Source organism: Salvelinus alpinus, chromosome 29 (assembly GCF_045679555.1).
Source record: "Salvelinus alpinus chromosome 29, SLU_Salpinus.1, whole genome shotgun sequence".
Classification (NCBI taxonomy): Eukaryota; Metazoa; Chordata; class Actinopteri; order Salmoniformes; family Salmonidae; genus Salvelinus; species Salvelinus alpinus.
The window spans coordinates 25,615,261-25,638,940 of record NC_092114.1 but is presented as its reverse complement, the minus strand read 5'-3'; the positions used below and the strand labels follow the sequence as shown (position 1 = coordinate 25,638,940).

Genomic DNA, 23,680 nt, shown 5'->3' with positions numbered 1-23,680 from the left:
GAGCAATGATCCTTTGGGTACGAGGGTGGGAAACATCCCCCAGATGATCTCCTTGGGAAGTTTTCCACGATAACATCTTTCTTCATATACTTTAAGGCTCATCTTCATGCTGTGTGCTTGCTGTTGATGTTTTCTCTTCTCCCTTGTGCAATATTCAATTAGACACTCATCCATGTAATATATTTATGTTTTTCCTCGCTGTGCCTCTCCTTTTTTAATTAATCTGTTTTTGAAGGCGAGCTAGGCTACATGATGGATGGGAATACAAAGGTGCATGTTAATGTTACACGGGAAAGTTGTCCTCTAGCTTGTATTTTTCCTATGTTGTGGAACTGTAAAATGCTCTAGCCTAGAGATAGTGTAGCATGTGCTTAGCATGGATCAATTGACTATATTCTGGAAGAGCAGTAATGATATTAGCATAGAAAGATTAGACCAAAGTTTAGATCAAATCAAATGTATTTATAAAGCCCTTCTTACATCAGCTGATATCTCAAAGTGCTGTACAGAAACCCAGCCTAAAACCCCAAACAGCAAGCAATGCAAACTCCCTGGAAAGGCCAGAACCTAGGAAGAAACCTAGAGAGGAACCAGGCTATGAGGGGTGGTCAGTCCTCTTCTGGCTGTGCCGGGTGGAGATTATAACAGAACATGGCCAAGATGTACAAATGTTCATAGATGACCAGCAGGGTCAAATAATAATAGAGAGTGCTAATGCCAGATTGTTTATTTTATAATAAAATCAATTGTAGTTCTCAACAACAAAATATGCAATTCACAATTATAGTATTTCACAATGAATAAATTCAGTGTTCAAATAATCTATGGATCTATTTCAATACCTCAGGTAAAATCGGTTCTACCTTCTATAGTTTCAATTATCACCAGTAAAGTTCAATTCACAAAACAAAATTAAATTCAAATACACATTCAATATATCACAGTCCCACCACATAACATGGGGTGATCAGTCCCAACAAGAATCGAGAATAGTGTACTTAAGCATCCTCCAAGAAAAGTTCCTCTTGAAGAGATAACTTCAGATGTCTTTTTTCTTCTGCATGCAATAGAAGATCAAATCAAATTTTATTTGATGTCGATCTCTCTGGGTAGGAACGCCATTCAAGAAGACTCAAACACCTGACATGCATGTTGAATAAGCAGGCAAAAACGTACTCATGGATACTATGGAATAGTAACCCAATAGTGAAAGATAAGTATATAAAAAGCTCACATTTGTTGTACAACAGTGTCTATGCTATCTCTTATAAAAATAAAAGAGTATCTCAAATAGTAGACTTACACGTTACATAACAAATAAGTGCACAAATAGCATAAACTGCTCTTAAAACGGCTTCTCTACACAACATGTGCGTCTCAAAAAGAGACTGTCATAGCAGCAGCTTATGCAGGCTACGTACTGTACCTTTCAGTGTGTCACTCAACTAACAACTAATGTTGAACAAAGTACAAAACAGTAAACAGTTGACTCTTGTACAACAAAATATATTACTGACACCAAATGCATTCGTTTGATACAATATTGTTCACATGGAAAAAGTATAATTACTTCTACAAGTTTACTTAACAATTAGCATAAATGGCCCAATTTACATTCACTAACATATAGAAAGTTAGCCTTGGCCCGCTAACAAGGCGCTAATACAGCAGCTTAATTCATGAAATATAAAACTCACCAAGTAAATGGTCCACAAACGCATTCCATCGCTTCTCAAGACAATGCGATGAATGGACCAGCAATTGTGAGCGTTTCTCTGAAGATATATCTAGGTTTTACTCGTTATTTCTAGATTTAGCTCTGTTTTCTGACTTCACAACAAGAGAAAGTTTGCCATAAAATGGAGCTACTGTTATAAAGCTTGCTCGAGATTGCAACGATTGAACTGTCAATCAAAGGCGGGACCTAAAGGATTTGCACACTTTTGATTGACTGATAGTATACTTGGTTGTTTCTCCCACTGGCACTTAAAATTTGTGGAAAATTTGAGCTGGCTCGAATGGAATTCTCAAATTCTAGCTGGGTCGAGGGAAACCCAGGCCAGCGCATCCCAATTTCACAACTGGTGCCAGCTCGATTAGAATACTGGCTGGTGACGCCGTTACAATACAACCACCAAGCTGATCACGGCTGGATGCTGACACAATGTTAGCTAGCCCATCTGGGCTTGTTGCTGTTAGCTAGCACAAGGATAAGCAGTACTACAGTAGTCAGACATGACACAAAATACCACCATAGATATTTTATTATAAAATAAACCATCCAGCATTAGCACTCTCTAAACTTTATCATGGTCTCTGGTCTAATCCTTCTATGCTAATATCATTACTGCTCTTCCCGAATATAGTCCATTGACCAGTTACATTGTTAAGCATTGGAACAGTAAAAATGTAACTGCATTGCTTGCTGTTTGGGGTTTTAGGCTGGGTTTCTGTATAGCACTTTGTGACATCTGCTGATGTGAAAAGGGCTTTATAAATACATTTGATTGATTGATTGATTTTTGCACTACACAAACTTTTGTGAGAACAGTCAGCCCTCAAATGTTAGCAACCTAATGTTAGCTAGCAAGTCAGAGTTGAATCAAGCTCCCTAGCTAGCTAAAGTGAGCAAACAGGAATTTTAGCTGGCCAGGTCGTATTGAAAGCTAGATAGCTTTTTACATCACATCAAACCTGTCATCTGGTTTGCTTGGTTAGCTAATAGCCAATGCCATGGCAAGCAATGAAGTAAGATAGATAGCCTGTTATGCTAGCAATGAAACTGACCGTTTAGCTAGCTAGCTAATGTCAGCAAGCTAAAAACATGGCTCTGAATCTGACGGGCACTGGCAGGAGTATGGGGTAACCTTAGTTACAGCATGGTGAGCGTAAATTAAATTCTTCAACATCTTGCTAGCTAGCTAGCAACATTAGTGAAGCCAGCTGCAGTCAGATATTGTCTACCTAGTAACATGACATCATTTCTCATTTCTGGAGGCACTGGAAACGCAATTTGAGCTAGCCCACCAAGGCCAGCCCAACCTGGGTTGACTTCAAAGTGCCAATTGAAATGGTGCTTTAGTTGACCTGGGTTACAATAGGGTCGTGAGAATGCTACAGGCGATATATGACTGCTGTGCCCCTTGACATAAACACACAGACGTTACATCTACGGGTGCACCCAACATTGCTTCAAAAAAAAAGAGAATTTCCCCCCCCAGAATTCATTACAATCAGAACATTTTTCTAGAAGTGCTTAGTAGGGTTGGGCGGTTTTCAGATTTCCATACCTTCCTACCGTGCCTGTGCAATCCCAGGATATACGGTATTACCGGTAGTGCACAGAAGGGGCAATTGTTTTTTTTCAAAAGTAAAAAAAGCCCCAAAAAGTCACTTATCAGAATGCAAAAAAAAATGAGCTGCTTTTACCAAGAAGCTTGATCTTGCAAGCTAACATTAGCCACTTAGCTAACATTAGCAAGTTAGCAAAACCCAGCTGGAGAGAATTTATCTTAGATAGTTAACTTAATAGTTATAAGATATATAGCTGAATTGTGTAACTTTCCCATTGAGCTTCTTTGTAAACAAACACACATGACTGGCTGAAACTGCTGTTTTGGGAAACTAGTACCGGTAAGCTTCATAATGAAAAAGCTTCATAATGAAAAAATTATCTAACGGGTGAAATGATGAACGTGATCTGCTTTATCTGTAACCTAGTTCACAAGTTGACTGCGGGTATTTATTTAAAAATTACTAATATTCAAAACATCACTTACCAGAATGCTAACAAAATGCTAACAAGTACTAAGGAATATTCATAGAGAATGCGTACTAAATGCTAACGAGCACATTACGAACGTTTTGCACAGTTTGTACAAGTATACAAGTAACTCAAAAATGCTACTCAGTTTGCTGCAAGCACAAAACGAATATTAGCCAGAGAGGCTCTTGATCCAAAAGGGGATCAAATAAATCAAATCAAATTTTATTGGTCACATACACATGGTTAGCAGATGTTATTGCGAGTGTAACGAAATGCTTGTAAGATTCTCTGCTGTTACCAAGCGAATGCTTGATTTTGGAACAAGCTAACCACTTACCTAGATAGCTAACTAGCTACTAAATGAGCAAACCAAATGTACAACGGCAGAGCATTTAGCAGATTTTAGACAGCTAGAAAACATTTAGCTGTGAATTCCATACTGTAATTTGATCACCTGGCGCATGCTGCACGACAGTGAGTGACTCACAAGGCCCCAGCCTCTCATCGTTGTGTGCTTGTAAACAAACACCACGTGACATGTGATTGGGGACTACCCTAAGATACATAACAATATGACAGGTGAAATTAAGAATACAATGTTCTTTATCTCCTAACGTGTTGCACAAGTTGACTGCAGGTACTGTATTTACTTAAAAAGTAGGTACAAATATTCAAATCTATTAAAAAACGTAAAATATATAGTTTCAACGTTATTGACGGTATTAAGCGGTATTGAAAAACCTTCCTGTGGCTTTTTCCAAATACCCCGGTATATGGTATACATGCTATACCGTCCAAGCCTAGTGTTAAGAAAATATAACATTCTATTATCTGCTTACTGAGAACTGCACCTGGTTACCCCCTCTCAATGGCATGTGACAAAGCCCAATGTTTTTCCCAGATGTTCTCAACTATTCCAGTCTGCTTATCCTCACCTTAACCTCAGCTGTAGCCTTTGTTTTTCACTCAAGTGTGATTTGCAAGAGTACTTGAAGTCCTATTACTCGGCATAAAATGGATGCGTCGTAGACAATGGAGGAGGATGATTTCTGGTGTCGCAACGACATGCGACTTTTCTCAGAGGGGAAATGTGTCTGAGGCTGTGGTTTACACTCAGTTTCACACTGTAGCTGAAGGTGCAACGGCTCAGCTCTGTTCTGACTGGTTGGAAAATCATTGCTTTGTTGTTGGTAGGAAGGCTAGAGCGCAAGTGTGATTTTACCTCCAGTGAGTTATCTTCGGGTGAATCTGAAACGTTTCGCAATGACATATTTTCAATGATTTTTGTGCAGATGGATTTTTGTGCAATTCTCCACTCTTTCGACGACTTTGTACGGTGGGTGCCAAATAATCCTACAAAGACATTCTCTACAGAGACGTTCCACAGATTTTCTGAAAGGATCTCATGAGGATGTGTGATTTTGTGTTAAATACGATCATTTGGCACAGTCCTCATATCCTTCTGGGTAGGACGTTGGAAAGAGAGAGAGTGGCAACTGGCAATCATAAAAAGCTCATAACCATTTATATCATCAAGTAGGACAGAGGAAATTAAATGGGCAGGCCTGCCTTAAGGCGCTCTTAACTGTCTGAAAGTCCTTCACAGGAAAGTTCAAAAGCATCACTGGGCCAGAGCACATCTGCTAGCCCATAAACGTATGTGTGAGAAGGAATCAGCCTCCCGCCAACACTATACTGCACTGTACACACACGCATGCACGCAGAGGAAAAAGAGGGTTCACAAGCAGAAGGGATTTAATCACACCGCAAACCCTGTTAACAGAAGTATTGAGCAATGTGCCAGCATGCCTGTGCCTTTCCTGTTGCTAAATGCTGTATATTTTTAGTAGTGCATAGCCTTGGGGGTTGTTTGATCAGTTGGCGTTCCACTCACGGCCTGAGAGAGGAATGACTGTGCCCTCCTTACTGACTCTGGGTGTAACTCACTCCGTATAGGGCAGAAGGATTATGACATAGTCTGGAGTTAGCAAGATATTTTTAAAGGGATGCATGCATCAAAACGACAACATTTGCTTAGTGGACGACATGATTTAAACAATAATGTAAAAAAATAGGAAGTTTGTCTCTTTTATTTTACACCCTAACTTCTTCACAACCCCCCTCTCTTTCTCTCTCTATCCCTCTTCTCTCTCGCTGTCTCTTAATTCAATTCAATAGGGCTTTATTGGCATGGGAAACATGTTTTTACATTGCCAAAGTAAGTGAAATAAACAATAAACTAAAGTGAGAAGACACAAAACAACACCAACAAAAAATTATTAGAAATGAACAGTAAACATTGCACAAAATGATACAGACGTTTCAAACGTTATATTATCAGCTATGTACAGTGTTTTAGCAATAGATAAATAAACAGATAAATAAATAAAGGTTAAATAAATAAAAAATATTGGTGGTATTTACAATGTTGTATGTGCTCCACTGATTCTCTCTCTTTTCTCTCTCTCTTTTCTCTCTCTATTTTCTCTCTCTCTTTTCTCTCTCTCTCTCCTCTCTCTTTCTCTCTCTTTTTCTCTCTTTTTCTCTCTCATAAACATATGTTTAGATTGCCAAAGCAAGTGAAATAAATAATAAACAAAAGTGAAATAAATAATAAAACATGAACAGTGAACATTACACTCAAAAACGTTTCAAAGGAATAGAGACATTTCAAATGTCATATTATGTCTATGTACAGTGTTGTAATGATGTGCAAATAGTTAAAGTACTAAAGGGAAAATAAATAAACATAAATATGGGTTGTATTTACTTGTTCTTCACTGGTTGCCCTTTTCTTGTGGCAACAGGTCACACATCTTGCTGCTGTGATTGCACACTGTGGTATTTCACCCAACAGATATGGGAGTTTATCAAAATTGGATTTGATTTCAAATTCTTTGTGGGTTTGTGTAATCTGAGGGAAATATGTGTCTCTAATATGGTTATGCATTTGGCAGAAGGTCAGGAACTGCAGCTCAGTTTCCACCTAATTTTGTGGGCAGTGTGCACATAGCCTGTCTTCTCTTGAGAGCCAGGTCTGCCTACGGCGGCCTCTCTCAATAGCAAGGCTATGCTCACTGAGTCCGTACATAGTCAAAGCTTTCCTTAATTTTGGGTCAGTCACAGTGGTCAGGTATTATGCCACTGTGTACTGTCTGTTTAGGGCCAAATAGCATTCCAGTTTGCTCAGTTTTTTAAATAATTCTTTCCAATGTGTCTTTCAGGTTTCTCATGATTTGGTTTGGTCTAATTGTGTTGCTATCCTCTCTCCCAGCCCTCTCTCTCTCCCTCTCTCCGTCCTCGGCCTGTTATCTGCAGCGTTTCTCCAGAGCGCGTGATCCCTGCCCCTTACTGGCAGCTTGGACCCTGTGATCACAGGAAGTGTAGGGGAAGCAGTTGTTCTCTGTTGTCTCCGGTTCCAGCGAGCGCTGATTGAGTGCAAAAAGGGCAGGTCATTCAGAAAGGGGGCCGCCCCTCCCCCTCTCAGACTGGAAGGGAAGGCGGTTGTGGGCGGCTGGAGGGGTGGGGGCAGTAGCAGCCCTGGGGGGAGGGGAGGATAAAGAGAGAAGGATAGAGAGGGGGAGGTGGCTGCAGTGTTTTAGTGTGATATTTTGTATTTTTTTTACTCACTTTTCTTACAGGTGGAAGATTCTTGAGAAACTCTTTGGACTGATCTTTACAGCTGTCCTAAACATATCCCTTTATTCAGACAACACTTGAGTTGAAGAGATAAACCTGCATGGTGGGGAACACTGGAATCATATAGGCAACCTGTCCGTATGATTTCTGGCTTATGGATGAACATTATTTCAAGGATAAAGGATCATGAGAAGCACAGAGAATAGGATGAAATCAGCAGTCAGCTCATGGGACGTTTAGCTCAACAAACAACCTGTTTCTATAAGATGTTTAGCTCAACAAACAACCTGTTTCTATACGACATTTAGCTTGACAGACAAACTGTTGCTATAACACATTTAGCTTGACAAACAACCTGTTGCTATAAGACATTTAGCTTGACAAACAACCTGTTGCTATAAGACATTTAGCTCGACAAACAAACTGTTGCTATAAGACATTTAGCTCGACAAACAACCTGTTTCTTGCTATAAGAGGTTTAGCTCGACAAACAACCTGTTCCTATACGAGATTTAGCTCGACAAAAAACCTGTTGCTATAAGACATTTAGCTTGACAGACAACCTGTTGCTATAAGAGATTTAGCTTAACAAAGAACCTGTTTCTATAAGAGATTTAGCTTGACAAACAAACTGTTGCTGTAAGAGATTTAGCTTGATGAAACAACCTGTTGCTATAAGAGATTTAGCTTGACAGACAACCTGTTGCTATAAGAGATTTAGCTTAACAAAGAACCTGTTTCTATAAGAGATTTAGCTTGACAAACAAACTGTTGCTGTAAGAGATTTAGCTTGACGAACAACCTGTTGCTATAAGAGATTTAGCTTGACAAACAACCTGTTCCTATACGAGATTTAGGTCCACAAACAACCTGTTGCTAGAAAATATTTTGTGCAGTACTGTTTTGAACCATAGCTTGTCAGATTTGTGAAATTAGGAACTTGATCTTGAACACTTTCATCATCAAGTGGCATGCGTCTACATCCTTGTTTTGGCTGATTAAGCATTTACACACAAACAGTTGTCGTTTTACTTCAACACAATCGAATGACAGTGGATGGAGCACTGTCTGACTGATATTGTGAGAGCAAATCTAAATTGAAATGTTATCAGACCACATTGTGTTGCAACATTAAATGGATTAAATTACCCCACCACAGTAGTACATTTGACTGTGACCTGGGCCTGTCATAGTTTTCAAAGAAGTGAGGGAGAAGGAGGGTAAGAGGACCCCTAATCTTTGCCTGTGTGCTGCCATGGGCACCAAGCACAGAGCTGGAACCCTTTGATGTGGAAGAAGTGTCCTCATGAATAAACATGACTCATCTTAGTAGTGTGACTCAGGAGAGGGGGAGAGAGAGAGAGGGAGAGAGAGATAGAGAGAGAAAAGAGAAGGAGAGAATTGTGTTTGTTGTATTGTGTTGGGAAGACGTGGCACGTTAAAAAAGTCAGGGAGAGGCAGTTAGTCACGGCCCCTTCCTATTGAGTGTGTCGCCCTTTCATACCCCGCCACATGGAGAAAAATGGAGAACCCACCGTGGGGGATTATGGGAAAAGCTCTGTTCTATCCTCTCTCTCTCTCTCTCTCTCTCTCTCTCTCTCTCTCTCTCTCTCTCTCTCTCTCTCTCTCTCTCTCTCTCTCTCTCTCTCTCTCTCTCTCTCTCTCTCTCTCTTCCTATCTTCTCAGCATGCTGCAACTGCTCACGGCTTAAGGTGATGGGTAGGGCCTTACCCTGTCAGAGATTGTATTATGTGAATCCTTGGATTTAGAGGCTGCCACTGCTTACCCAACCTGTTTTTCTCTAGTGTGTCGCGATGTGAAGAAACACTCACTACCAGGCAGCAGTCTTCTTCAGAGCAAACACTCACTACCAGGCAGCAGTCTTCTTCAGAGGAAACACTCACTACCAGGCAGCAGTCTTCTTCAGAGCAAACACTCACTACCAGGCAGTAGTCTTTTTCAGAGCAAACACTCACTACCAGGCAGCAGTCTTCTTCAGAGCAAACACTCACTACCAGGCAGCAGTCTTCTTCAGAGCAAACACTCACTACCAGGCAGCAGTCTTCTTCAGAGAAAACACTCAGAACGAATGCATCCTTTTGCTTTTTCATTCTAAAGGAAAGAGATATATGGTGCTGTTTTAGATCAGCTAAGAACAACCTAAATGTTTTGAAGTTCAAATAACCTCCCCATAAGTTATCATAGGACTCTATCACGTGCAGCAATTATCCATACTATCTACTGTAATATCCGAACATGAGTGATTGTACATCTTTATTCCTATCTTTCAAACCAAAATGTAGAATTGTACAGTATTATTATTATTATATAAGGCAGCAGAACCAGTCTCTGGTGTTTTTGGGGGTTTCTTTTCAAATCCTCCCTGCTCAGGTCAGTCCAGCCAAAGCAGCCCCATCTCTGCAGTTTTAGAATTCAAAATGAGGCATAGCCTACAAATCAGAGTTCCGTACAACCCTGTCTATTCTCCTTCTACTCAATTTGAAGTGTAATAATCTGTGTAATATGGAGATTGGCATTTCTGTACATCTGTAAAGCAGCGGATTTCAGAGAATCCCAGTCTCCTGCAAAAACCACAGTGTTATCGCTGCTTCTCTCTCTCTCTCTCTCTCTCATCCGTGAAGGGGAGGAGATTATCATGCTGTTCTATATCCTTTTGCTCTCTTTCTTTTTTCTCCCTTTACTTTGAGAATAAAGCCTGCTTCTTCAGGAGCCTGTCGAGCTAAAGGGACGCAGGAGTTATTTTGGTCTCCAAAAGATGTCTTTCACTGCTTGTTTACATCGGAAGGTAGAGTCCCCGACCCCCCCCCCCCTCTCCCGCAAGCAAGCTGCTGCTTATATTTTAAATCCCTCTCTTAATATCAAGACTTGGAAAGCAGAAAATGCTTTCTGCTAACTGTCCTCCCCTGCTGTCTTGCAACAAGCAGGAATCTTTCACCACCAAAGATGGCCTGGACTGCTCAGAAAGAAATGTCATGGTAGCTGTAGACAAAGGTTGATTTCGTTTTTTTGATTTGCTCATGATAACAATAGGCCGGTGGTTACACTAAAATGGGTTGAAATAGCAATAGTCACTTGATTCATTTTAAATGTAGAAATAATTTCCCCAGACTTCATGAGGAAAATGAAATAGAATTTGAACACCTTCAGTTTGATGTAATGCCCTTGCATTACATTAAGTTACCCCGTAGCATAGGGGTGTCTTCTAAAGGACTGGATTCTGATGTAACGGCAACACTGTCAATGCAATAGTGCTCCTTGATGGTGTTTTCAAGAGCAGAGATTGATTTAGGTCTATAAGCAGTCAGTACGTGTGAGTCTGCACAGATCAGCTTGGCTGGCTGAGGTGAGGTGGTGGTGCTGGGATTCTATGGTGGAAGAACTCTCACCAACCAGCCGGCCGGCCAGCCAGCCAGCCAGCCTGCCAACCAACCAGCCAGATAGTCAGGCAGGCAGTGACTGCAGCATCAGACCTAGTGGATTAGAGCATTTCCACTCACACAACCCTGTGAAATACGCCTGGATTCTAACACATTTCACAGCCTGAGATGAAGCAACTGTTATTAAAGCCCTGACCTAAGATGGTTTGTGTGTGTGTGTGTGTGTGTGTGTGTGTGTGTGTGTGTGTGTGTGTGTGTGTGTGTGTGTGTGTGTGTGTGTGTGTGTGTGTGTGTGTGTGTGTGTGTGTGTGTGTGTGTGTGTGTGTGTGTGTGTGTGTCGCCTCTCTAAGGGGAGGAATTTGTTGAATAGAACACATTTCAAGACAATCCTACAGTCCATTGGTTAGTGATACCACATTATCCATGTATATCTGCACTAGGAAAGAACGTGTTGTTCCAGTCATTTAGAAGTCAAGTGTTCTGGATCTACTTCGGCGGAGGAAGGAGGGAAAGCATTACTATGAAACAGACAGTCAGAGTACTTACAGTATCTTGTTTAGTAGTAATTATTTTGTATGTGGAAGCTTGTTTTTAGCCTACGGTGGAATTAATGTGACACAAGGCAGCGCAGTAAGTGTGTGTTTCTCAAAAAAGGGGGGAGTCTGCGCCGGGACTGACGTTTTGACATTTAGTTTAATGATAATGAATTACACACACTCAATCCTGCATCTTGCATATGTGTTTTCCATACACCCTCCTCGCAGTTGTAGCATTACTCCTCCGACAGTAATGGGATTTATTACTAATGTTGCAAATTAGATTAAAAGGCAAAAGAAAGACAGATTGGGGTCCGGCGTCTGGACCACTTGCTCTGTGAGTCCTCATCTACTGCAAAGTCTGTGGCAGCAGTGACATCATCAATTATGATCAATTATGAAAAGAAATATGAAACAGAAAATGCAGAATTAAAGAAGAAGAAAGAAGGCGAAAGGTGGGACAGGGGGCGTGACCCCACACACATGGTATTCACACAGACTGTAGCGGGGGCCCGTCTCCATAGCGCTGCCTGCTGAATATACTGCCACAGAGAAGAAGAGAAAACCCTAACAGACTTAGACTGGTCAGGCAGTTTGTGAGCCAGCCAAGATAGATTTGTGTAATCTTTCGGATTTTCTCATATGGTCTCGTATCGCCCCCTTATTGAAATAGCGGGCCGCGGAGCTGGACTGAGTAGAAGCAAAAGCTTTAGGCCTGTCTGTCTGTCAAGATGGATCTTATAAGAGCTGCTTTTCTGTTTGGTTTCCACTCCCGTCCCAGAGCTTATGAGACTCTGAGTTATTTAATTAGGGATGTGTTCATGTTCATATTTTTCCGGCCGAGCTCCCCGCTGAGACGGAAAGCAATCAGGATAGGTATTTTATTTCTTTATCACAGTGATTTAAGAAGCTGTAAAAAGCAGGGAAGTGAAATGGGCCCGGTTGGTTGGTTGGTTGGTTGGTGGAGTAGGATAGGACTCTGGGAACTCAATTCTCTGCCTGGCTGATCTTAATGCTGGTTAAATTATGAATGGCGTCAGACAGATTGGTAATGTAGTTTTAATAATCATTCCTCCTTTCCCTTCCTCCAGCTCAGTGGAGAGCAGGGAGATTGGCCTGGGTTTGTCCCTGGGCCTGAGAGGGTCTACAGGGGGACTGTGAGTAGGGTCTGGGGGGTCCGTCGGGGCCTTCCAGCTGTATATATGACCCCTGGTCATGTTTGGACCCCCTGTGGATGGTGCTGTTGTTCCGACCGAGACATGGTCAAAACCTGTTGGGAATAAAAATATATATATAGTTGGCCTGGGTCTGTTTGAGACTGTGTCTAAATGTCTGGCAGCTGTAAAGGTGTGTCCGGAGATAAAACATTTAAAAATCGTAGGTCTGTTATATTGATTCAAAGTACGTTTCAACAGATGTTTTGCACAGTATGCGTCCGATGTTTCAAGTCCACAGAACATAAGTAAGTTATAGGGCAAGAGCCTTTCTCCATTGTCTGTATCATTAAGCAGCTTGATGTACAAGTACACACCCTACATTTCGGCTATAGAGGTGTCCTTGAAGATAACTGTTGTCCTGTAGCTCTGTAGGAAAGATGATGTTTAGAACCCCACAGGTGAGTCACAATAGACAGCTTTACTTTACAGTGTGGACTCGGGCTGAAAGCGAGAGAGAGAGAGTGTGAGTGTGTGTGTCTGTGTGTCTGTGTGAGAGGAGAAGAAATATGTGTGTGTGTGAGAGAGAGAGAAAACGTGTGTGAGAGAGAGAGAGAGAGAGAGAGAGAGAGAGAGAGAGAGAGAGAAAGAAAGAGGAAGAGAGAGAAATAGTATATTAGTGAGTGTGTGTGAGAGAGAGAGAGAGAGAGAGAGAGAGAGAGAGAGAGAGAGAGAGGGGAGGAGAGGAGAGGAGAGGGGGGAGAGAGAGATAAATTGAGAGAAAGGGGGAGAGAGAGAGAGAGTGTGAGAGAGAGTGTGAGAGAGAGAGAGAGAGAGAGAGAGAGAGAGAGAGAGAGAGAGAGAGAGAGAGAGAGAGAGAGAGAGAGAGAGAGAGAGAGAGAGAGAACAATGGTGTTCCAAAAAAGGTCCAGTTCCCAGGACCACAAATATAAATTCCATCTAGACACCGTTGCCCTAGAGCACACACAAAACTAAACATACTATGGGCTAAATATCAGTGCCACGGGTAACTTCCACAAAGCTGTGAATGATCTGAGAGACAAGGCAAGAAGGGACTTCTATGTCATCAAAAGGAACATAAAATCTGACATACCAATTAGGATGTGGCTAAAAAATACTTGAATCAGTTATAGAACCCATTGCTCTTTATGGTTGTGAGGTCTGGGGTCTGCTCACCAACCAAGAATTCACAAAATGGGACAAACACCAAATTGAGACTGCATGCAAAATTCTGCAAAAATATAATCTGTGTACAACGTAAAACACCAAATAATGCATGCAGAGCAGAATTAGGCTGATACCCGCTAATTATCAAAATCCAGAAAGAGCCTTTAAATTCTACAACCACCTAAAAGGAAGCAATTCCCAAACCTTTCATAACAAAGCCATCACCTACAGAGAGATGAACCTGGAGAAGAGTCCCCTAAGCAAGCTGGTCCTGGGGCTCTGTTCACAAACACAAACACACCCCACAGAGCCCCAGGACATCAACACAATTAGACCAAACCATATCATGAGAAAACAAAAAGGATAATTACTTGACATTAGAAAGAATTTACAAAAAACTGGACAAACTAGAATGCTATTTGGCCCTAAACAGAGAGTACACAGTGGCAGAATACCTGACCACTGTGACTGACCCAATATTAAGGAAAGCTTTGACTATGTACGGACTCAGTGAGCCTTGCTATTGAGAAAGGCCGCCGTAGGCAGACATGGCTCTCAAGAGAACACAGGCTATGTGCACACTGCCCACAAAATGAGGTGGAAACTGAGCTGCAGTTCCTAACCTCCTGCCAAATGTATGACCATATTAGAGACACATATTTCCCTCAGATTACACAGACCCACAAAGAATTCGAAAACAAATCCAATTTTGATAAACTCCCATATTTCTTGGGTGAAATACCAGTGTGCCATCACAGCAGCAAGATGTGTGACCTGTTGCCACGAGAAAAGGGCAACCAGTGAAGAACAAACACCATGGTAAATAAAACCTATATTTTTGTTTATAAATTTTCTCTTTTGTTCTTTAACTATTTGCACATCATGACAACAGTGTATATAGACATAATATGACATTTGACATGTCTTTATTATTATGGAAATTTTGTAAGTGTAATGTTTATTGTTAATTTTTGTAGTTTATTTCACTTTTGTTTATTATCTATTTCAATTTAAACATATGTTTCCCATGCCAATAAAGCCCCTTAAAATTAATTGAATTGAGGGAGAGAGAGAGAGCGGGAGAGAGAGAGGTAATGAAACAGGACCTCCTAATTTAGTTTGACATTTAAGATGACATATTTTGAATCACGTTGCCTCCTTACAAATGAGCCTCTGTATCGTTGTGTTTGGCCTAATGTCTCTCTACTTCTGAGGTGTAACAGGAGACGACGCGGGGTTCACTCTCGCCCGCCTCCCCTCCGCTCGCAGCTGACTGCCGGGGTTACTAGGCATGCTATTGATTATAGACCAGTGGACTGCAGAAAAGTACATTTGATGCGTCTGAAATGGAAGGTGTGAAATGGTTTCTCTATACAATGCAATTTCCCCGTACAATACAGTTTTACCATACGATTAAAAAAAAAAATCTTTGTTTGCTTCTGTGGCGATATTTTTGTGCAAGATTATTACATTTGTATGATAATCGTCTGGGAGTAAGATTGAAGTTCTGTGGGTGATCTTGCCATTTTCATGGGTTGCTTACTTTGTTGGAATGGGGAGTTATAGTCTCAATTAGCTGGTTGGATGGGAATACGAGCACACCTTTGAGTTCAGAATAGGTAATCTGCCAGAAGCCTCTTTTCTTCCTATCTGCTATCTTAATGTTTGCATCCCAAATGGCACCCTATTCTCTACATAGTGAACTACTTTTGACCAGAGCCCCATGGACCCTGGTCAAACATAGTGCGCTAAATAGGGAATAGGGTGCCATTTGGGACGCTGACCGTCTTATGAAAGACCTGTCATGGATAGGGTTGGGGCAGGAGTGTCAGTCTCGTTCATCAGGCTTTAAACTGAAGGAGCCTCTATGAGAGTTGACTTAACAACACTATCTCGCTATACAAATCCTTGTACTGTTTGTTCATGCTGTACATATTACTGTCTGCATATTTCTTTCTTGCTGTCTTAATGGCATAACATGTTGACTAGTGTGGTGTGATGAGAAACAGACTTGAGTGAACTTTGTCGTTTCAACCAGTTTTGCACCGCTGGGTAGCTTTTCCGTGCACTGGTAAACAGGGCTATGTTTGGTTTTCTGAAAACTTTTTCTATCACATTTAATCACTGTTGACCAGCAGGGCCTCTATACAAGGCGGTTGCAGCAGAACTCATGGCACCACCTCAGCCAAGGTAGAGATTAGAAAACACTAGAGGAAAAACCTGGAGCCATAGCCCTTACCTACTGCTGCATGCAGGCCCTGAAACCTGGAGCCATAGCCCATACCTACTGCTGTATTCAGGCCCTGAACCTGGAGCCATAGCCCTTACCTACTGCTGTATTCAGGCCCTGAAACCTGGAGCCATAGCCCTTACCTACTGCTGTATTCAGGCTCTGAAACCTGGAGCCATAGCCCTTACCTACTGCTGTATTCAGGCCCTGAAACCTGGAGCCATAGCCCTTACCTACTGCTATATTCAGGCCCTGAACCTGGAGTCACAGCCCATACCTACTGCTGTATTCAGGCCCTGAAACCTGGAGCCATAGCCCATACCTACTGCTGTATTCAGGCCCTGAAACCTGGAGCCATAGCCCTTACCTACTGCTGTATTCAGGCCCTGAACCTGGAGTCACAGCCCTTACCTACTGCTCTGTCTTCAGGCCCTGAACCTGGATCAACAGCCCATACCTACTGCTCTGTATTCAGGTTCTGAAACCTGGAGCCATAGCCCATACCTACTGCTGTATTCAGGCCCTGAACCTGGAGTCACAGCCCATACCTACTGCTCTGTATTCAGGCCCTGAACCTGGAGTCACAGCCCATACCTACTGCTCTGTATTCAGGTTCTGAACCTGGAACCACAGCCCATACCTACTGCTCTGTATTCCGGTTCTGAACCTGGAACCACAGCCCATACCTACTGCTCTGTATTCAGGTTCTGAACCTGGATCAACAGTCCATACATACTGCTCTGTATTCAGGTTCTGAACCTGGATCAACAGCCCATACCTACTGCTCTGTATTCAGGTTCTGAACCTGGAACCAAAGCCCCTACCTACTGCTCTGTATTCAGGTTCTGAACCTGGATCAACAGTCCATACATACTGCTCTGTATTCAGGTTCTGAACCTGGATCAACAGCCCATACCTACTGCTCTGTATTCAGGTTCTGAACTGTCCATCCCTCCACACTTTTTTAATGATAACATTTATTGTTGTCTCTTCTGCATAAGGCATATTGTACTTTATTAAGTAAGTTCTTGAGGTAGGCACAATAACAGACAAGGAGCACCATAATATAGGAAAATAACGGGTAGTGGTGGGGGTGAAAGGAGGTAAGGGGGGAAGAAAAAGTTGATGTGAGTTGACTGGTACAGTAGGAACAGTGCAGATGCCTGGGAGCAATACGAGACCATTATTCTGTCTTTTGATGGGGAATTGGAATGGTAATGTCTTGTCCATTCCGCTGAAGTTTTCATGGAATTGTACGGCATATAAGGAATAAAAAACCTTTCTCTTTTATGAGTCGGGAGACATTTCATGCTAAATCACCCTCCTGTGGTGAGGAACTCTAGCTGAGGATAGAACGACTGTAGCTCCGCTCTCGCTGCTACCTAGTGACATTACCAAAGAGACAGACACAGTGCTTCTGGGCCAGGTAATGAACATTGCTTCAGAAGATTATTTTGTCTGAGATGTGATTAAGGATGAATTCACATTTTTTGAAGGGTTTACATTAATTCAAAGTTCATTAAAAGTAAAAATCCCAAAGATTCTTCTACTCCGCGTGGGGGTGGGATTTGATGGACTATTTTGTTTACCACTAGGTCTCTCTGCTATTCTTCTGAACACTCTAACATTGATTTGTTGTTGAATGCTAATACTGTTGCTTGAAGACCTATTTACCCCTTCTTGTTCAAGCTGGTCGGGTAAATGCTCTGTCTTGTGTAGTAGTTTTGAGTTAGTCTTTGGGCTAATTTTAGGAGAGGTTAATGAAGCCATTTCAAGGGGTGTGATTCAATAATGAGGCTTTGTTGGAAAAGTGTTCCAAAGCTCTGGGACAGATCTACACAATCCCCGCAGTTTTCAGCCCAGTTTAATTTAAACTCTCGTAAGTGTTAGTTTTGGGGGTCAGAGTCTGTCGGCTGCGGATTGTAACACGTTTATTAACAATGTGTTTTTTGTGCATTGAAGTCGTAGACCCAGAGAACAAGATGAAAAGAATGCCTTTAGAACACTAGGCCAGTTATTCATTGTTTCATTGTTGATTAATCATGTGAGTTAATTCATTTATTTTGATTCATAACATGCTCTGTGGTTGTAAAATTCCACTTTGGCCAGAGGGATGGGAGCTAACCAACAGTGACTTGGTAATGATAGAAACAGGGTGTGGCGACTGTTGAGATTTCGGTTGCAGATTAAAAAAATCCTACGGCTTTTATGAACACGGGTAAAGGCGTTGCCCCTTACAAACATAAATTGCTTTATTTAATACCCATTTGCTTTACAACCTACATTAGGAAATTACTCTCCATATTTTTCACTGGAGAAGAAATGAGACTGGGATTATGAGAAATTCTTAGCACTCTGGATGGAGAAAATTGGGGTTTAGTGAATTTATACACGCACACACACACACACACACACACACACACACACACACACACACACACACACACACACACACACACACACACACACACACACACACACACACACACACACACACACACACACACACACACACAGACGCACGCACACTGAAACAAACTCTGAATATTGCTCTCATGCTGATCCCCTCCATCCTACAAATTCCTTTAATTCAGTTTGTGCTGCAGCAATGCCGACTAAATGGTTTATTTTATTTTGAGTGCAATTTCGTACCCATTGTATGCTTGACATAAACATGGACAAATGATTTTGTTGAACATTGACTGTAATTCAACTCTATAATCAGTTTATACATTCCAATTTCATTCCTTCTAACTTAATACTAAACTACATCCACAGCCACTTCACAAGCCTTATCAGTAACTATAGACACAGATAGTGTTTATCACAATGCCATCAACAACACTCAGCGTCTGGCGTCGTTACTGCTTATAGAGCATGAGTTCTGTTTATGGCCCAGAGCTCAAAGGCCACCATTGTTTTAAGTACAAAAAATACCTTCTTTTTTAGCTTTGTTGTATTTAATGGAGGAACTCTTGAATGTTTTTATTTACTGATTGTGTGAGAGAGAGAGAGACGTGAAAAAAATAGAACCACCATAGTCTCCATCTTATTTGATACAGTCTCCATCTTATTTGGTACAGTCTCCATCTTGTTTGGTACAGTCTCCATCTGATTTGATACAGCCTCCATCTTATTTAATACAGTCTCCATCTTATTTGGGACAGTCTCCATCTTGTTTGGTACAGTCTCCATCTTATTTGATACAGTCTCCATCTTATTTGGTACAGTCTCCATCTTGTTTGGTACAGTCTCCATCTTATTTGATACAGTCTCCATCTTATTTGATACAGTCTCCATCTTATTTGGTACAGTCTCCATCTTATTTGATACAGTCTCCATCTTATTTGGTACAGTCTCCGTCTTATTTGATACAGTCTCCATCTTATTTGGTACAGTCTCCATCTTGTTTGGTACAGACTTCGATTGAAGTGGTTCTTGAAAAGAGATCCAGTTCACTTAATCATTTTCCCTCATTCCTCTATCCATGTGTTTAATATACTGTACTTATTCCTCAATGAAGCGTGACACTAAAACATTTCTCTCTTGTCTGTCTGTGTGTGCTGCTTGCAGATATGGTGAGGAAAAAGAACCCCCCTTTGAGAAGCTTCGGTGGTGAGGAGGAAGGAGAAGGAGAGACTCTGGCCTCGGAGGCCACCGGGCCGGATAGCGAGGACAGTGCTGGGAGCCAGGCCTCAGAGCCCAACGGTGCCGACGGGCTGCTGCCAGACAAACCGGGCCGGGCCCACGTGCCGGTCCCAGACGAGCAGGAGGACCCCTCCTCCTCCCCTGGCTCCATCTCAGGCTCCATCGAACAGGATGGAGGAGGAGGGAGGGGGGGTGGAGGAGCAGGAACAGTGCCGACAGTCGGCAGCGACACGCCTGGCTTTAATTACCCAAGCCACAAAAAGGGAGGAAATGTAGCGTCCTTCCCCTGCCATGAGGTGACAGACTCAGATCTGCCGGCGCTCCCATCCCGGGCCCAGCCCGATGGGACTGTGTCTCTGTCTCCGCTCAGATCAGAACCAGATGAGGGGGGAGGGGGTCAGGCACGCAGCCCGGCTGGGGAGCTGCTGCTGGGGGAGAGGGGGGAGGCCGGGGAGGGAGGAGGGGGAGAAAGGGTGGGTGTCAGGGAGGGACTGCTGCTGCTGGGTGCCCAGGGGAGGGGCTACAGCAGTGCCAGCGGCGTCATCGTCCAGGGCGTTACCCGTAACGGCGAGGACAGGGACCCCTCCTACAGCCCCACAGGAGGTCTCTCAGGTCACCAGGATGGTATGGATGGCTCTGGATACCCTTTGCTACGCCCTCTCCACCCACACAGGGGGGTAGGTGAGGGGGCCGAGGACACCATGCCCAGTCCCCTGGGGCCCGAGACAGGGGTAGCCCCTCCTTCCTCTCCCAAATTGCAGGACTTCAAGTGCAACATCTGTGGGTATGGTTACTATGGGAACGACCCCACGGACCTGATCAAACACTTCCGGAAGTACCACCTGGGCCTGCACAACCGCACGCGGCAGGACGCAGAGCTGGACACTAAGATACTGGCCCTGCACAACATGGTGGGCTTCTCCCCACAGAGCCTCCACGCCAAAGACGCTACACGGCCCCCGTCCCACGCTGCCCTGACCGGAGCCCTACAGGATGCTGCAGGGTCCACACGGTTGTTACTCAACGGCACCTACGACGTACAGGTAAATATGCTCTGCACACCATTTTGTATCAACTCTTTGTATAATTTTTACATGATTCGCATCATTTTGTGGGCATTCAATATTTACCTGTTGGTTAGTGGGTATGTGTTTGTTTTACATAACCAGAGAAACTCGAAGTATCAGAACGCCCGTCAGTAGTACTGTATAATGGTAGAGTCCCTGCCCGACTAGATGCCCAGGCGTAGCATTGCATCAACCAATTGTTACCTGACACATCATCGACTGTGCAGCCGGGAATCAGATTGCTGTATCATATGATGTGGTTAGCTTATATGTTAAATATTTATCCATGCGTTGTGTGTCTGGCAATGTAGTCGGACAGGAACTCAACCATTCTCTGCATTGAGACCCAGGCCAGCCGTGGTTTGAGACTTGTCTCTTAGTGGTACACTTGAGTCATCAGAGTGACTGAACACCCACGGAGAGAGGCCTCATGGGAACTGTAGTCTGTTTTATCACTGTCATAAATACATCTCAACTTGAAACATTACATTCATGGACTACGGTTTAGCCATTAGTTTAAAGCTGCAGATGTAACTTTTTGGGCCACCTCCCAAATTCATATAGAAATGTGAGTTATAGATATGTCATTCTCATTGAATGCAAGTCTAAGAAGCAGTAGTTATATTCTATGTGCGCTATTTCTATGCTTCCCGTTCTTTAGTTTTTGTTACTATTGTACACCAGCTTCAAACAGCTGAAAAATATAATATTTTTGGTTATTGAAAAGCTGCTTCAGATGGTTTAGATGGTACAATGATTCTCTACAATATGCAATGCTTGCTTTGTCACATAAACTGAAATTAGGCTAACTATTTGATTTTTAGCAAGCAGGACATGGTGGAGCGATTTCTGCATATTGCACCTTTAATATCCATGAAAACGCCTGCCAAACATATATTGCACACATGGACCATACAGTACCCCACTGTTTGGGAGTTTGAAACATATTATCTAATATCTCCAAAAGAAAAGAGCCATACGTGACTCGGTGCTATTACCAACCGCTAGTTTGAAAGATATTTCTTAGTAATCGTTGTCTCACTATCCATATCAATTGGATGTCACCGGGTTCGAATATTGTCACTATGAAATATAAAAATATATAAAAATAGAATCAAAAACACTATTCTGTATTCATCCCCTAGTGGAATTTTCCATGCGGTAATAGCGAAGGCTGCTCATTTGTCATTACCCAATGAAAATGGAGGAAAGAGTGTAGGGAAAGGAGAGGGAGCCAGTGAAAACAGGCAACTCGATTTATTTTAAACGAGGGGTAATGAACAGATGTCAGAGCCATTTATCTGCACAGCTTTCGCTGCATGCGGTTTCTCCCTCAAATTCAACAATGTCATGTTTACAATTCGAGTGGCGTATTTAACTCCAGTGTTCCTTAAAAATGAGGTGCCTTTGGCCCGGGGTCTGGGCCTCTTAATGCCATATCATACAGCAGGAAGGGCTATTTGTCCTTTAAGCCCACCAAGGATTGTAATTACCTCTAAATTAGTTTACCCCCTTAAAAAAGTCTGCCTGTCTCGGACGGCTCACTAAGGGCTGATGCGTTGATGTGGCTGTCACCTTTTTTACTTTCTCTCTAACACTCATCTGGTGTGTGTGTGTGTGTGTGTGTGTGTGTGTGTGTGTGTGTGTGTGTGTGTGTGTGTGTGTGTGTGTGTGTGTGTGTGTGTGTGTGTGTGTGTGTGTGTGTGTGTGTGTGTGTGTGTGTGTGTGTGTGTGTGTGTGTGTGTGTGTGTGTGTGTGTGTGTGTGTGTGTGTGTCCAAAAAATGACTGACTTGTCTATCATGTTTTTGTGTGTGAGTTGGCATGTGCTTCTGTCTCTGTGTGTGAGGGGAGTCAGAATGTGTGTATATGTGTTTGTGGGAGAACAATTCTGGTGAATGCCAGACTTGTGTGGTATCTCATACAGATTTTTTGCATATTGTTATTTTTGGGAATGTTTTGAGTTCCCCAGGAATTCACACCCTTACTGTTCCACAGACAAGTGAATGTTATGGATGGGCATTTATGTTTAGTCTACTGCACATGTTCACATATGTTCACTCTGAGAGAGCCTGTGGATATCACTTAAAGCGGCAATATGTAACTTTCTGGCCGACCCGATCAAATTCACATAGAAATGGGACTTATAGATCTGCCATTCTCATTGAAAACAAGTCTAAGATGTGGTAGATCTGTTCTATGTGCCATATTTCTATACCTCCCATTCTTAAGTTTCGTTTTTGCATCTTTGACTTTTGGTTTTGCACACCAACTTCAAACAGCCGAAAATACAAGATATTTCACAGCGGTTTAGATGGTACGATGATTCTCTCCACTATACTTGCTTGTTTTGTCACATAAACTGAAAATAACCTAACTATTTGAACTGTAGCAACCAGGAAATGGTGGAGCGATTTCTGCATTGTGCATCGTTAAGCATTTTTAAATAGATATCATAATCTTGTGACGTTGCTGTGGTCTTATTGCACTTTGCAGTCTCTGGACTCTGGAGACATTGGAGAGACACGGTAATACCTTTACACACTGATCTCAGAGCAGATACATATGTAGGATCTTCATTTGAGCCAGTCTGCTACAGCAGGAAAATTCCTCTGCAGCAACAGGAAATGCAAATTATTATGTGGATTATAATTAATGGACATTTTTTGTATGGGTTGATACATTTTCCATTAGAGCAAAAAGTGGTAATTACTGACTTAAGATCGTACATCTGTAGTCTTACTGCATTAAGAAGGCAGAGAAAAGCAGACCTCATAGTAGCAGGATTACGAACTAACAAGGTGCATTCAATTATTTCAATTGTTTCACAAGCCCCATATTTTCCCACTTAAAATCCCAAAACTTTATTAAAATACACAAAAATGAAAATACATTTCATTCCATAGTAGACATGGTCTGGTATTACAGTGTATTTATTTTATTGCTCATATTTCAGAGGACGTTTCAGTTGACTGACTGGAGCGGTCATATAATAAATGGTGTATGTAGCTAGTCTCTTCAGGCAGTTTTAGGAGAGACCCACTCTGTTTCAGTCA

At 42.3% G+C, this 23,680-nt stretch overlaps 1 protein-coding gene across 2 annotated transcripts in view; it reads left to right on the top strand.

The window, feature by feature from the left end:
* The window catches only part of LOC139559369 (zinc finger transcription factor Trps1-like), a 201,841-nt gene that overhangs the window by 27,528 nt on the left and 150,633 nt on the right, over positions 1-23,680 (top strand). For both annotated transcript variants that reach the window (XM_071375336.1, XM_071375337.1), the window contains exon 3: positions 19,485-20,602. In XM_071375336.1, coding sequence (XP_071231437.1) covers positions 19,485-20,602 — 1,118 coding nt within the window. The remainder of the gene's footprint in view (positions 1-19,484; positions 20,603-23,680) is intronic.